Source organism: Elephas maximus, chromosome 11 (genome assembly GCF_024166365.1).
Source record: "Elephas maximus indicus isolate mEleMax1 chromosome 11, mEleMax1 primary haplotype, whole genome shotgun sequence".
In the NCBI taxonomy this organism is placed as follows: Eukaryota; Metazoa; Chordata; class Mammalia; order Proboscidea; family Elephantidae; genus Elephas; species Elephas maximus.
Genome location: NC_064829.1, coordinates 10,374,227 through 10,389,904, shown reverse-complemented (window position 1 = coordinate 10,389,904; position 15,678 = coordinate 10,374,227). Strand labels below are relative to the sequence as shown.

Sequence of the window (15,678 nt, the reverse complement as noted above, 5' to 3'; positions counted from 1 at the left end):
AGGTCCCTGGGTAGCACAAAGAGTTTACCCTCAGTTACTAACGGAAAGGTTGGTAGTTTAGATCCACCCAGCTGTGCTGTGGAACAAAGTCCTAGTGATCTACTTCCATAAAATCACATCCATTGAAAACTCTATGGAGGGAAATTCTACTCTGAAACTTAAAGGGTTGCCATGAGTCGGAATCGAATCAAAGGCATCAGGTTTTTTGGTTGGTTGAAAGCGTAAGAAAAAAGGGGATAAATTATTTCAGTAAATTCTGGAATATTTACTAGCAGAGTATTGTGTATAAAAGGGGGGGAATTTTCAAAATTTCCCTGCTCTTTTTAAAAAATGGAAAACATTTACCACGCTATTTTTAACATGTATTGTAATTAAGTCATTGAGTGGTTTCTGCTGCTAAAAATAGAAAATAGTCTACAGAGATTATTTCTAGGAGGCACTGAGAAGGAAAAAAGATAAAAATTGTTGTTATGCGTGAGCCCATTGTTCCAGCTACTGTGTCAGTTCATCTCGTTGAGGGTCTTCCTCTTTTTTCCTAACCCTCTACCTTACCAAGCCTGATGTCCTTCTCCACAGACTGGGCCCTTCTAATAACATGTCCAAAGTACATGAGATGCTTCTAAGGAGGTGTACTCCTTCCAAGGCAAATTTGTTCTTTCTTCTGGCAGTCCACGGTGTAGTCAATGTTTCACCGGCGCCATAGTTCAGAGGCATCAGTTCTTCTCTGGTCTTCCTTATTCATTGTCCAGCTTTCGCATGTACATGAGATGACTGAAAATACCATAGCTTGGGTCAGGTGCACCTAAGTCCTCAAAGCGACATTTTTGCTTTATTAATTTACTGGGTATATTAAGGTATGTTTTTCATTATACCTGTTTATCTAATCCTGCTGAAATTCCGAATATAAAAATTACCTTTAACCTTAACTGCAGATCTGAACAGGCAGACGTCTTCTGCTCCTTTTTTACAGTAACTGAGTATCAGTGTGACTTCTGGGGTCTAACTTCATTCTCCCTTTATAAGTTTTCATGGAATTTGTTTTGTCCTCTTTTCTTCCCCTCAACAACTTATAGAAATCTTGGCAGAAAGATTTTTGACAAATTCTCGTAAATATCCTGCTACGCTGCTTTTTTAATATCCTTTTCTCTCACCTGCCGAGTGCCCATCAGGCAGAGTGCAGGCTGGGTTGATATCGCCATGTGTGAATCTAAGTGTTACCACAGTCATGTGGTGAGAGGTGTGATAACCCTGCTGAGCAGTCTTCCACAAAGCTGCAGATTTTAACCTAGCTCAGGGTAGAGTATGACAAGGTATGTTTGCTTCTGCCTATGTCAGAAGAGTAATTTATTGCTTTTGTTTTTAAAATGTATTTGCATTTTCAAAATAGCACTAAATTGGACAAATATTTTATGAACCTAACACTTGATTATGAAATTCCTTTCATGAGCCTCCACACCTGAGCAGGACGTATCGTTGGCTTTCTGGAGTTCACTCACCCATTTGGGAAACATTCGCAGAGCACCTTCTGCCCCCAGGCTCTGACCTGGGCACAGGTCTGCGTTCAAGGGGCAGATCAGCCCAGCCCTCTAGGAGCCCACAGTCAAGCCATGTTCTGACAGAGCAGTGAGCAGATTGCTACTGCATGAGTGATGGCTGAGATGGTGGGGTGCACTGCGGCACTAAGAAGGGGTGCCCAACCGCAGCTGTGGAGGGAGTGGGGGTCAGCTGGGGGCTGGAAAGGTCACTGAGAACTAGACAAGTGAAGAAGCGGCAAGTGTGTCCTCGAGAGAGGAGCAGTGTGTACTGCGCCCCAAGTTGGATCTAGGTATTCAGGATAACTGCAAGTAGTGGGGCGGTGGGGGGGGGGGGAATGCGGGCACTGGAAAGAGGAGAGACGTGAGAGCTGAAGCTGGGAGATGGACAGTCACCCAGTCTTGAAGGACCATGCCTGGGGGGTGTCTAGATGGCGGGGACAGTGAAGTGGCTGGATTTGTAGTGTCACTGGCAACACTGTGCAGGGCTGGGCCACTGCTGACATCCCGGTTAGAAGTAGTGAGCTTAGGCCAGATGGAGGCAGGCGGGTGGAAGGGACAGGACAGATACTTAGGAATAAACCCAACAGGGCACGTATCTGGGTTTGTCAGAGAAAACGGAGTCTAGAATGACACCCTAGTTCTGGTTTGAAAATTGCAGCCCTGTTTCAGAGAGAGCAGAGAGAAGGGGCAGGTTGAAGGTGGGGGAGTGGAGGGTGAGCTCAGCCAGGGCAAGCTGGACTTCAGATCCCTCTGCGATGTGGTGGCAGAGGTGTGTGTGGCAGCAGTGCAGTGGACAGGAGAGTGAGCTGGGCTGGAAATCTGAGGTGGACGTAGTAAGGCTGTGAGGAGTGGGAGTGCACAGCCCACCAGGAGAGCTGTGCTGGGAAGAAAGGCTGTAGAACCAGAGGGGCTGGAGATCCACTGGCCAGACAGGGAACCGGACAGTTGTGGAATCTCAGCTAGGCGCCAGGGCCTCTCCACAGAGGTCAGGTGGGTGAGGACCACAGCTCACTGACAAGCCTAGCCCCTGGGAGAGGATCTGCAGTATCTGGTGTGGGTCCAAGCCAGGCTGCCTGGTGGAGGTGTGAACAGCAGGTTAGGAAATGCAGGCCAGCGCGGAAGACCTTTCCGTCTCCGCTGCCTGGCAGCTGAGCCAGCATTGAAGGCGTTTGTTTGCTGGAGGAAAACAAGGCAGTCTGAAGACAGAGGGGATAACAGGAGGCAGGAGAGGAGCAGCCAGAGGTGGGCTGTGAGGGACCACTCCCCTAGCACAGGTGGAGGGACATCTGGCCGCGGGGAGTTTTGGGTAAGAGAGTTCCTAGGGCTGTGTGGTCTCTGAGAAGGCCGAAGCCAGGCCACATACTGAACGCGAGGAAAGAGGCTGACGTTTGGAGAAAAGCCGAGGGATTAGAAGGAAAACAGCGCTGGAAGGTGGGCAGTGCGGAGTGCCCGCGGAGCGCAGGGACCATTCATTTGTGCAACAGCAATCCACACGGAGGAGCGACTTCTCCTCTGCTCAGCGTCCGCGACTTCGGAGTCATCTTCTTGGTCCTCCCCGGGATTCCAGCAGAGGGAAATCAAAGTGCCTGGCCGAGGCGGCCCGTGCCGTCGACCGGTCTAGGGCTGGTGGTGGCCTTCACGGGACTGGCCGCCCAGTAGTAACGACTGCGGACAGGCATCAACCTGTTGCTGGCGCGGCCGTCCACCAAAATGCCACGTTCGAGGCCACAGTGACTTCTAGAAAGAAATGGAGCTGTTCAGAGAACTGCAAAGGAAAAGCGGGGGCTGGAGGTGAAGACAGGAGGCTCAGGGAGGCGGTGGCGTGGGTGAGCTGGAATTGTCAAGAAAATTACCAGAACAAAGGCTGACTGGCAAACCTTTTACAGATCCTCCTCCCTCATAGAATATGCATGACCCGCGCGCGCCCTCACCTGCCCGTGCCGAGGCGGCCGCGAGGCGCAGGCCCAGGCAGCGCCCGGAACGCAGCGGACCCCTGCAGCACCCGGGTCAGTGCCATCACCCGGGGCCCGACAGGCGCGCGGGGTGGGCGGCCGTCCGGCGGCAGGGACGCGCGGCGGGCAACCCTGGCGCTCCAGTTCACAGCCGGAGGAGGCGGTGCCGAGTCGGGCTGGGGGCGGTACGGGGCGCGCGGGGCGGCACGGGGCGGGCGGGGCGCGCGGGGCGGGCGGGAGCAGCGCGGGCGCGGAGAAAGCGGCCGCCCCCTTGCTCCACAGAGCCCGGCGCGCTTGCCTGCGTCTCCATCGCTGTGCCCTGTCTGTAACGGTCCACCACGTTTATTAAAAATTCTCCTTCTGAAGCGTGTTCCCTGGGCATCTTCCTTCCATTCCGCGGTCGGGAGTTTGCGGCCGGGACGGGAGGGCGGGGAGGGGACGCCTGCGGCGATCCAAAAGCGCCCAGAGACCGAAGCATCTCTTTCAGCAGCGAGTAGAAAGGAGCCGCTGCGGGGACCCACAGGTCTCCACCGATCTGCTGCACTTTGCACGAGTTCCTAACTGTGCCTGACGTCCGACGGAGCGGGCAGATATGGGGTGTCTGGGCAACAACAAGACGACAGAAGACCAGGGTGTCGATGAGAAGGAGCGGCGGGAGGCCAACAAAAAGATTGAGAAGCAGCTGCAGAAAGAGCGACTCGCTTATAAAGCGACCCACCGACTGCTGCTGCTGGGTAAGGCGGGGGTGCCAGCCGGCCCCGCGCCCAGGGCGCAGCACAGGCACCCGGAGCGCAGCGCCGGTACCTGGAGCCGGACCGGAACCTGAGAGGGGCGGGACGGGGAGGGGAGGGACAGCTCGGACCCAGCCACGGCAACCAGGGGCAAGTCCCCCAAACCAAGAATTAGCTCCGACAATGTATGTACAGTGTGTCAGTAGCCCCAAATCGGGGTAGCATAACTGCTCGGTTTGGGTTGGCAGGGAGAGATGGCGACGGTATGGAGATACAGATTGCAGCGTTCTTTTTGTTCCTTTGCAGGGGCAGGTGAGTCTGGGAAAAGCACTATCGTCAAACAAATGAGGATTCTGCACGTCAATGGATTTAATCCAGAGTAAGGAATGATTTTGCTTCCTAACTGCATACAAACTTTGTGACTTTTCTCCACATCCTTCCCAGACAGAAGGGCTTTCTCGAAACAGTTAATTTCACAATTGAATAGACCTTTGTTGGGGTGGGGTGGAGAGTTCTTGTTGGATTTGGTATATTTAGACAGATCCTTTTTTGGTAGTGTCTAGTTCCCCCTCGAAAATAAAAAAAAACACTTGTTTAACAAAATATAATTTATTAGATATACTTGGGGTATTGGTCTTGCTCTGAGCACTTTTCTAATACCTCAACATATACTTTTTCATATAATATCATTTGTTTGCATTTATTTAAATTCATAGCTATCAACATATGGATAGATTCAAATAAAATATATTTGCAAGTGTTACTGTATAGTTGTTTTTATAGGCAATATTCATAACAGTTTCACCATGTTTGTGTGTAAACTGTGTGGTTGTTTAAAACTGTAGGTTATAGTGTGTGCATTCAACTTTTTTAAGCTGCGCTCAAAATAGAACCTGTGAAAATATGTTCGGGAAATAAATGAGTACAAACTGGAAAAGGCGATGGTTTCCTCTCCCAGGTAAAAACTTTGCAGATGCTGACGTGGGGGTCGTATTGACCTCCTGTGAAGCCACTGTAGCCGGTTCCTGCAGCTAGAGATTAAGATCCCGCTCAGTTGATTCAGGTCAATGCTAAAGGTAAATTAATAACAATTCTCCTTTAATACAGGGAGAAGAAACAGAAAATTCTGGACATCCGGAAAAATGTTAAAGATGCTATCGTGGTAAGGACTTTTATTTTTAATGTTTGTTTACTAAAAAAGTTAAGTAGTTTGCTTTAGAACTGTTCAGACAGAAATTACATATTTTAGATTATCATACAGAAAGCCTAAATGTTATCTAAATATGTATTTTCTCTTTATTCCATTTTAGACAATTGTTTCGGCGATGAGCACTATAATACCCCCTGTTCCGCTGGCCAACCCTGAGAACCAATTTCGATCAGACTATATCAAGAGCATTGCCCCTATCACTGACTTTGAATATTCCCAGGTAAGTAAACCCTTACAGAAATATTTTAAATGGTGAAAAACAGAACTTCTTCTGATGAAGTTGCTTACTGAGAATCAGTGCTAATACTAATTCATTATTAGTGTCCCTTGAAATCCAGCTCTCTGAATGCTTAAGTGAAATGCTTCTTCCATGCCAAAATATTTCACTTGTGAAAAAGACTAAGAGCAATAGGATTGTAGGAAATGCTTTTGTGAATGTGTTGGTGAGGTTGATAATCAGTTTCACAGATGACAAAAGAGTAGAAATTACAGGAGTGGAGAAAAATACCTATGTTGTATAATTGCCTCCATGGGAATAATACAAAGAACAGAACTGGTTTATTCAGGCCATGTACACCCTTCAGTCAAATAAGAGAATAGTGCTATAAATAGTAACATGGACCTCTTTGTAATGTTTGTTCTATAATGATAAAAATGCAGTTTTATTCACACCTGTGTTATTTAGGACCATTTTCCTAATCACTTTGATGGCAGTATTGCTTAGGCAAAAGGGATATATATGTATATGTTTTCTCCTCAGTGGTGGATTTTTTTTTTAACATTGCTATTTAGTAGCTTGATAAAGCATGTATATTTCTTAGAAAATTATTTTGTTACAGTTGTGCCAAAAGATACTTGTACACGTGTATGTGTGCACCTGTCATTGCCTTTGTTTCAGAGTTGTTATTGCCTAGCATAATGGCTTTGGGACATTTTCCACTCTCAGACTCCTGTCTGTGAAGGAAAGTTTATGTGCCAACAGGCAGAAGCTGTCCCCGCTCGGACGGAAGAGGGGTCACCGCCTGCTCACCTTGCTCTCTGCAGCAGCCCAGGGTTGTCCAGTGGGCTCTGTACTGGGGTGACGGATAAAGAATTACTATTTATAGAAAGCTTTCGTTCGCATCTTCTAATGTGGTTTTGCTTCTGTTACGCGTTCCAGTGGAGCTAGAACTTCTAATTTCTAGAATATCTGAAAAGCAGGGGTAAGGGGTAGCAAGCTGGCTAGAAGAGGGGCCCAGGCGTCTGGCTTGACGTGATGTTGGCCCAGTGGGTGAATTGTTTTCACTAGCGTTGGAGCCCTGGTGGCGCTGTGGTTAAGAGCTCAGCCGCTAACCAAAAGGTCAGCAGTTCGAATGCACCAGCCACTCCTTGGAAACCCTACAGGGCAGTTCTACGCTCTCCTGTAGGGTTACTATGAGTCAGAATCCGCTTGACAGCAATGGGCTTTTTTTTTTTTTTTTTTTTTTTGGTGTTTAACTGGAGTGACCTGGAGGAGGGTAAAGAGATAACTTGGAGGCCAGGGAAGGGAGGATGGGCAAAACACAGCCCCAGCACACCCTGCAGTGTCTACAACAGAGCTGTGAGGTGTCCTCCAGCACTGTGTAATATTTTACATACTGGAGAAGCCACCTGAAACTGCAGAGCCCTAACTGCAAGCAGGAATGACAGCCCCATTCAGTTTCACATTGGGACATTTATACAACATGTATCTGAGCAAACATGTTATGTTTGCTCAAAAATCACCTTAAAACATCTCATGTGGTTCTGATATAGAAAAAGTTATTCTTAGCATACAGCGAGAAATTAGAATTAAGATGTATTAATGAGTCCCATAGGAGCTCCAGTGGTACAGGGGTTAAGCGCTTGACTGCTAACCAGAAGGTCTGTGATGCAAACCTACCAGCTGCTCTGCAGGAGGAAGATGTGGCAGCCTGCTTCCATAAAGATTTATAGCCTTGAAAACCCTGTGGGGCAGTTGTACTCCGTCTTATAGGGTTGCTCTGAGTCAGAATCGACTCAGTGGCAACTGCTTTTTTTTTTTTAATTAGTCTCGTATCGTCTTTTGTTCACGACAGATTCACAGGTGATAAGGAATGCCATATTCAGTCCAAAATTCTGAAACAGTAGGTAACTCCCATCAGTTTATTACCTAAAGAATCTAAAACATCTTTTTTGTGAAAGTGGTTTTCGAGCTTAATCGTGAACTTTTTTAATAAAAAATAAAACTCAAGAAACCATTCCCTTTGGATGCACATATTTTCATAGATATGTTAAGGCTACTTAAAAAGGATTATCAGAAACTACAATTAATTATCAGTAAAATAAAAGAAAATTGGGAACCAGCAGATACAAATATGACAATAATGCTTTTTCAGAGGTAATACTTTTTTTTTAGTTTTATTGGTATTTTTTAAGCCTAATCGTCTGTTGTCTTATGCACCTATGTTCGTGTCAAATGAGAATGTGTTTCATTTGTCACATAGCCTAGAGTTACTTAAATAAGAAATTTAATGTCTAAATGTAATCTTCCTTCTGAAATGCTATCTCTTATTTTAACATGCACACAATTTTCAGTGACTTTTATCCTATGGTGCGCTTAAATGTTCTTGTCACTTGTATTATTAGGTGACATTATTATAATCTCATAATAATAGTATAATTATATCATAGCATTATTGTTGTTGTTAGTTGCTGTCAAGTTGATTCTGACTCATGGCAACCCTGTGCTTGCAGAGTAGAACTGCTCCACAGGGCTTTCAAAGCTGTGACCTTTTGGAAGCAGATTGCCAGGCCCATCTTTTAAGACAACTCGGTATAGCATTTAACTGTTTAAGCCACCCAGGGGCTCCTACAGCTGTATAGATATATCTATAGATATAGAGGAAACGCTTGTGGCATAGTGGTTAAATGCTACAGCTGCTAATCAAAAGATGATCAGTTCGAATCCACCACGCGCTCCTTGGAAACTATGGGGCAGTTTTGCTCTCCTATAGGGTCGCTATGAGTCAGAATCAACTCAGTGGCAGCAGGTTTTTTTTTTTTTTTAATAGATATAGATATACCTTGGAAAAAATATACATGTACACATACACATGTATATATGTATCCAAGAGAACTGAAAATATATGTTCACACAAAAACTTGTAGATGGGTAGATTTGAACCGCCAACCTTTCAGCTAATAGTTCAGCACGTAACTGTTTGTGCCACCCAGGATATGATAATAATATGGGAACTATATTGTATAATATAATGATGTAATTATCATGATTGGATTTACATTTTTCTTATCGTCACTAAGAATGATGACAAGACAAATTTGACTATATACTAGTGACATAGGTACATTTGGAAAAATTAATTTTTATTTAAAAGAAATGTAAGTTTTCTGTTAATATCATAAAAATAGAGCTAAATCAAGTATTTTAATAGTAAACATATTATAATGCTAATTTACTAAATACAGTACTTCTTTGAGATTGATTTCTTAAGAAAATGTTTGAATATCACAATCCAATTCTTTGAGGGTCCTAAGTTTATTTTCCTATAGATATAAAATAACTTTTGAACCCAGTGTATCTTAACATTAAAATTTAATTTCAGAGTTCTTCAATTTAAGAAAGGAAAAATTAGAAAAATATTAATTTAGAATTTGAAATAAGATAGTTCATTGTGAAAAAGTCTAAACTTAAGAATTCACTTGACGGATACCAGGCATGTGGTAGATACGTGCCCTGTCTGGGCGGAGGGGCGGCACGTGGGGGCATCCCCCAGGACCTCAGATCTGCGTGGCCCTGGCGGCCAGCCGGGGCCTGAGGCCAGCACTGCCTGTCGTTCGCCAGGTGAGCTGACACAGATGATTTCGTCGCTGTCTGTCTTTTCATCCGTAACCGGGCCGATCCCAGCTTCGTGAGGTGGTTACGAGGAAGAAGCATGTTAATACCTACAGCAAAGCCTGGCCCCGGAGGTGCTTTTTGAAGTCCTAATCACTGTTCTGTGGGGGAAAGCAGAGTGGGCAAGCAGCCTCCCCACCCTCTTGCCCCCGTGCTGACTCTGCCCACCCAAGCCTCCCCTAGTCCATCTGCCCAAGACCCCAGGGGTCTGAGTTGAATGCCAGCCAACCACATAGGCCGCTCCCTCTGGTTCACTCCCACCCGATCCCACACTATGCCCCTGTCTCAAAATCCATTATAGAAATATCTTCTGGTCCATGCCTAAGAGCTGAAGTCCCTAATACCTCCAGCATTCCTGGTGGGAGCACCCCAGTTATCTGAAAGGGAGGCCACGCCATTGACTGCCCCCCAGCTGGAGTCTTGCAGTCTCTTTGCCTCTCAGAGCACAAGCCCCAGGTGAGGGCTCTGCCAGGCATCTGGGCTGGCTGACTTGGACCTGATCTCCATCAGCAGCAGCCCCTGTTTTGGGCCCTCTTCCTCCTCCTCTCCTTGTTTTCAGTCAGGTGTTCTTACAGTGACCTTGGTCATCCTCATTTCCCCCATCCTGGCCGATCCTTGTCCCACCCTTCTGGCATTATGATCTACCTACCACAGGTGCTCTGAGGCTGCCTAGAGCTAACCTGGATTGGCTGGATCTTTTCTTAGTTTGGGTTTTTTTTTTTTTTTTTGCTTGCTCCCTGGGGCTTGAGTGTCTGCCCCAATTTTGCCACGAATTCTGGCATATTTCTGGCTAATTCTTTGAACCCAGTACTCCCCCCAGCATACCCTTGCTTCCTGCCATCTAGCAATGGAGAGGTGAGCCATATCCTAAAACCCTACCCCCAAGGGGGGCTGACACTGGGGCACTTCACATTTCGGGTAATAAGTGGCTTCTCAGGAAGGTTATCAGCATTTTGAATTTTGCAAATAAAATAAATGTCCTAGGATATGTTCTCTGGTTTAAAAAAAATTGTGGGAAAGACTCTTTTTAAAGTGAACAGTATTTTTTTTTTCTCATTTGCACATCTGGTTTCTTATCGTTTCTTTCTTTTTGAGGTTTCCTGGAAGTGAAGAGTGCCTGTATTTAGACTCAAAACTGCCATATTGGTTCTACAGGGCATTGTAAAAGTAATGTTTTAAAGATTCGCACATTGGTGTGTGTTGGAAACACACTGCTATAGAGGCCCTAGAGGCATTTTAGTCTGATGGCCACTGAGGACCTGCAACGACGGGAGTTTAGCCAATTCTGAATCATGGCTACCCTGTAGGACGGAGTAGAATGGCCCCATAGGGTTTCCAAGGCTGTAATCTTTACAGAAGCAGGCTGCCACACCTTTCTCCCACAGAGCGCCTGGTAGGTTTGAACCGCCAACCTGGTTAGCAGCCGAGTGCTTAACCCCTGCGCCACCAGGGCTCCTTGGTTTTCATGACAAAACCAAAAACCCAAACCCATTGCCATCAAGCGAATTCTGACTAATAGGGGTCTCTATGGGTCAGTTTTCACAATAGTCTGTAAATAACAGCCTGAATGGGATTGACGATCTTCAAGGCTTTGATTCCTAAACTAAGGATGAACGTGCTGTTGTGGACCGAGCAAGAAAGTCAGGCTGACTTGTGAGAGGGCCCTTTAGCCCCTTACAAGCTTCTTCAGTACTCAGTCCACAGATTTACTGAGTGTCTGCAGACAGCGAGGTGGCTGAGGAACAGTGCTTTCTTTCAAAGTGCTTACTGTCTGCAGAGGACTTACAAACCAAGCAAGGTGATGCCTCGATAGTGCTACATTACAGGTGTTTACAGGAGCTTTGGGAGCACAGAGAAGGGACACCACCCAACCAGCTTCATCCTGAGCTGAATCTTACTTGGGTGAAGAGAAGAAGTGGGCGTAGAGATGTGTACAAGCCCTTGCAGGGGGAGGACACCTCCCATGAGGGCTGAGTGCAGGTAGGGATCGACCATGGGTGCAGAGTGGGCCAGATTCAAAAGGGCCTGTATGCCTGGCCCGGGAGTGAGGACCACTCCTTCAGGGCGATGGAGGGGGCACTCAGGTATCAGCCAGGCAGCAACACATGCAATTTCTCTTGGAAAGATGACTCCTGGCTTCCTAATGAGGCTGCTCTTGTTATCTGCCGCTGGAATGGTGCTCTGGGAGTTTGTCTTTGGACAAAGGACATTTTCTCTGCCAGTAACCTGCTTCCAGGCCTCATGTGGCCAGTGTCAAACTATTAGGGGGGACGAAACTCCATTGGGAGTTACTACCATGCTTATTATGCTGCACATCTGGTATACTAAAAGGAAGTTTTATCATTATAATAAAGTATTTTGAGTTAGATAAATCAGCCATACTAGAGCATCGATAAAGATACTTTATTTTAAATTCTTCTTTTTTCCTTTGAAATATTATCATAATGGCATTATTAATAAATGTTAACTTTTTATTTTTACTTTATTAACTTAGAAAAAAATGCAAGAATAATAAAAACTCCCGTATATTCTTCACCCAGATTCATCCATAGCTAACATTTGCCACATTCACTATCTCAGTCTGTCTATACTGGCACATTTTTTTTTTTTTAATTTTTATTGTGCTTTAAGCGAAAGTTTACAAATCAAGTCAGTCTCTCACATATCAACTTATATACACCTTACTATATACTCCCATTTACTCTCCTCCTAATGAGTCAGCCTGCTCCTTCCTTCCAGTCTCTCCTTTCGTGACCATTTTGCCAGTTTCTAGCCCCCTCTACCCTCCCATCTCCCCTCCAGACAGGAGATACCAACATAGTCTCAAGCATCCACCTGATGCAAGTAGCTCACTCCTCATCAGCATCTCTCTCCTACCCATTGTCCAGTCCAATCCATGTCTGACGACTAGTCTTTGGTAATGGTTCCTATCCTGGGCCAACAGAAGGTTTGGGGACCATGACTGCCAGGGTCCTTCGAGTCTCAGTCAGACCATTAAGTCTGGTCTTTTTATGAGAATTTGGGGTCTGCATCCCACTGTTCTCCTGCACCCTCAGGGGTTCTCTGTTGTGTTCCCTGTCGGGGCAGTCATCAGTTGTGGCCGGGCACCATCTAGTTCTTCCGGTCTCAGGATGATGTAGTCTCTAGTTCATGTAGCCCTTTCTGTCTCTTGGGCTCATAATTACCTTGTATCCTTGGTGTTCTTCATTCTCCTTTGCTCCAGGTGGCTTGACACCCATTGATGCATCTTAGATGGACTCTTGCTAGCATTTAAGACCCCAGATGCCATGCTTCAAAGTGGGATACAGAATGTTTTCTTAATAGATTTTATTTTGCCAATTGACTTAGATGTCCCCTGAAGCCACAGTCCCCAAACTCCTGCCTCTACTTTGCTGTGCTTCGAAGCATTTAGTTTATTCAGGAAGCTTCTTTGCTTTTGGTTTAGTCCAGTTGTGGCATGTTTTTTTAATGAATCAATTGAGAGTCGGTTATAGACGTAATGCCACTTTGTCTGTAAATACTTCAGTGTGTATTTCCTAAGAAAAAAGAGATCTACCTATATAACCGCAGTACAGTTATGGGAATTACTAACATTAATACAGTACTGTATGTAATTTTTTTATATGTAATCTACAAACCTTTTTCAGATTTCACCAATTGTCCCAATAATATAGTTAAATAATAGTGCCAAAAACGAGGATGATATTTCTGATCAGTGACCCAATTCAGCATCCAGCACCACATTTAACTCTTCTTTCTCCTTTACCCTAGAGCAGCTCCTCAGCCTTCCTTTCTCCTGTATGACATTGGCCTGACATCTGCTTTGTAGAACGCCCTCATGATTAGCTTTGGTTCACAGACTTTGGTAGGAATAGCATGAAGGGATATGGTGCCTTCTCACTGTACCTGTTACATTAATGCTGATCGTTTCGTTAAGGTGGGGCTGCAAGGCTTCTCCACCGTTAGGGAACCTTTTTCCCTTTGTAATTCATATGTAAGTTTGAGGAATATACTTTAAGACAATAAATATCCTGTTCTTATCAGAACTTTTACACATTAGTTGTAGCACACTAATATGTTTATCCATGATAAATACTTAAGGGAAAAAGCTGTTGCCCAATTCTTCTGACTATTTTTAAATGCTATAATGAAAATAAAATGGAGTGTGTATCAGTCGTGATGCTGCTTTACATGTCATCAAAAGTGTATCATTCCATACTCCAAAAAAAGCCTGTGGAAGATTAACTGTCCCATCCTCATCGGCACACCAGGAAACTGGAACTTGATACAGAACAACTTTACCTCGTAGGAAATAAAACTTAAGGATCACAAAGTAACTAAGGCAACATACTTTTTTAACTCCTTGAATGAGATGTCATCAAAACTTCAGATCCTTTGAAGACATGAGTCTTAACAAAAAAGACTTCTCTTCAAAGTTCACTTGAATTTGAGTGTTGAGGACATCTGTTGCCTGGTTCACCAAAGGAGACGCTCACTTCTAAGGACACTTGCTCTTTTCTGAACAAGTGGCATTAAAAATATCTTAGTATGAGAACATTTTGTTTTTATCATTTCTAGTTTTATGTAATTCTGAGAGAAAACATTTTGAACTCTTCAGCTCTCTCTTGGAAAGTAGTAGAAGCAGTAGTGTGAGGAGGCTATTTTTATGCGAAATTAAGACTTAAATGAGTCAACACTTGTGGTTTGTGACAACAGTCACTCAGGTTTCAAGAGACAGAGATGAATTTGCTCCTGAGAGGTTCCTTTCAAGCATTGCCTCTATTTATTTTTAGTTTTGCATGAGAATGTCATCCATGAAACTGTTTTATGCTTACTTCACCCCTTAAACCAATTCCTCACTTCCTTTATCGTGTCGTTTATTATGGCAGATAGATTGATTTCAATCAACTCTATGCATAAATTCTTACTGAACAGAGAGATTTCATTTTTCCAGTTCTGTTTCTTTTTGTTTAAATAGAAAATATCTGTATGTGGTGTAAAACCTGACCATATAAAAGACTGGAACGAAGACACTCCCTTTTGCTCCCAAGCCCAAGCCCACCAGTTCCCATCCCCGGGGGGCCAGCCAGTGTGGCACCACAACTAGCAGAGTCCTTAAAGACAAATCTTTTTAACATATTTTTTATCTCCTACTCTCTTTTACTGGGTAGGAGTCAGTTATAAAGTGTCATTGCATGTAATCTTATTAGTATAGTGACATTATCGAGCCTGAACTGCCAAGTAAATATTTATCAAATAAAATTTGACATTAAAATCAATGTTATGGAAACTGTTTCACTGCTGAGACAAAATGCCAGCATACTTAATGATGGCAGTGTGGACTGTTTGTAGCAGGCAGGATGATGGCAGTGTGGACTGTTTGTAGCGGGCAGGACGATGGCAGTGTGGACTGTTTGTGGCGGGCAGGACGATGGCAGTGTGGACTGTTTGTGGCAGGCAGGACGATGGCAGTGTGGACTGTTTGTAGCAGGCAGGATGATGGCAGTGTGGACTGTAGCAGGCAGGGTGATGGCAGTGTGGGCTGTAGCAGGCAGGGTGATGGCAGTGTGGACTGTTTGTAGCAGGCAGGGTGATGGCAGTGTGGACTGTTTGTAGCAGGCAGGATGATGGCAGTGTGGACTGTAGCAGGCAGGATGATGGCAGCGTGGACTGTTTGTGGCAGGCAGGATGATGGCAGTGTGGACTGTTTGTAGCAGGCAGGATGATGGCAGCGTGGACTGTTTGTAGCAGGCAGGATGATGGCAGTGTGGACTGTTTGTAGCAGGCAGGATGATGGCAGTGTGGACTGTTTGTGGCAGTCACTGATGATGGCAGTGTGGACTGTTTGTAGCAGGCAGGACGATGGCAGTGTGGACTGTTTGTGGCAGTCACTGATGATGGCAGTGTGGACTGTTTGTAGCAGGCAGGACGATGGCAGTGTGGACTGTTTGTAGCAGGCAGGACGATGGCAGTGTGGACTGTTTGTGGCAGGCAGGACGATGGCAGTGTGGACTGTTTGTGGCAGGCAGGACGATGGCAGTGTGGACTGTTTGTGGCAGGCAGGACGATGGCAGTGTGGACTGTTTGTGGCAGGCAGGATGATGGCAGTGTGGACTGTTTGTAACAGGCAGGATGATAGCAGTGTGGACTGTTTGTGGCAGGCAGGATGATGGCAGTGTGGACTGTTTGTAACAGGCAGGATGATAGCAGTGTGGACTGTTTGTAGCAGGCAGGATGATGGCAGTGTGGACTGTTTGTGGCAGGCAGGATGATGGCAGTGTGGACTGTTTGTAGCAGGCAGGATGATGGCAGTGTGGACTGTTTGTGGCAAGCAGGATGATGGCAGTGTGGACTGTTT

General features: G+C 45.4%; 1 protein-coding gene across 5 annotated transcripts in view; it reads left to right on the top strand.

Annotated features, from left to right (window-relative positions):
• Positions 1 to 15,678, top strand: part of GNAL (G protein subunit alpha L) — a 264,809-nt gene that overhangs the window by 92,336 nt on the left and 156,795 nt on the right. For 3 of the 5 annotated variants that reach the window (XM_049901260.1, XM_049901263.1, XM_049901259.1), the window contains exons 2-4: positions 4,525 to 4,597; positions 5,326 to 5,380; positions 5,529 to 5,648. In XM_049901260.1, coding sequence (XP_049757217.1) covers positions 4,525 to 4,597; positions 5,326 to 5,380; positions 5,529 to 5,648 — 248 coding nt within the window. Of the gene's footprint in view, positions 1 to 3,505; positions 3,542 to 3,927; positions 4,222 to 4,524; positions 4,598 to 5,325; positions 5,381 to 5,528; positions 5,649 to 15,678 lie in introns of those variants that run through there. The other 2 variants (XM_049901262.1, XM_049901261.1) reach the window with 2 other exon arrangements.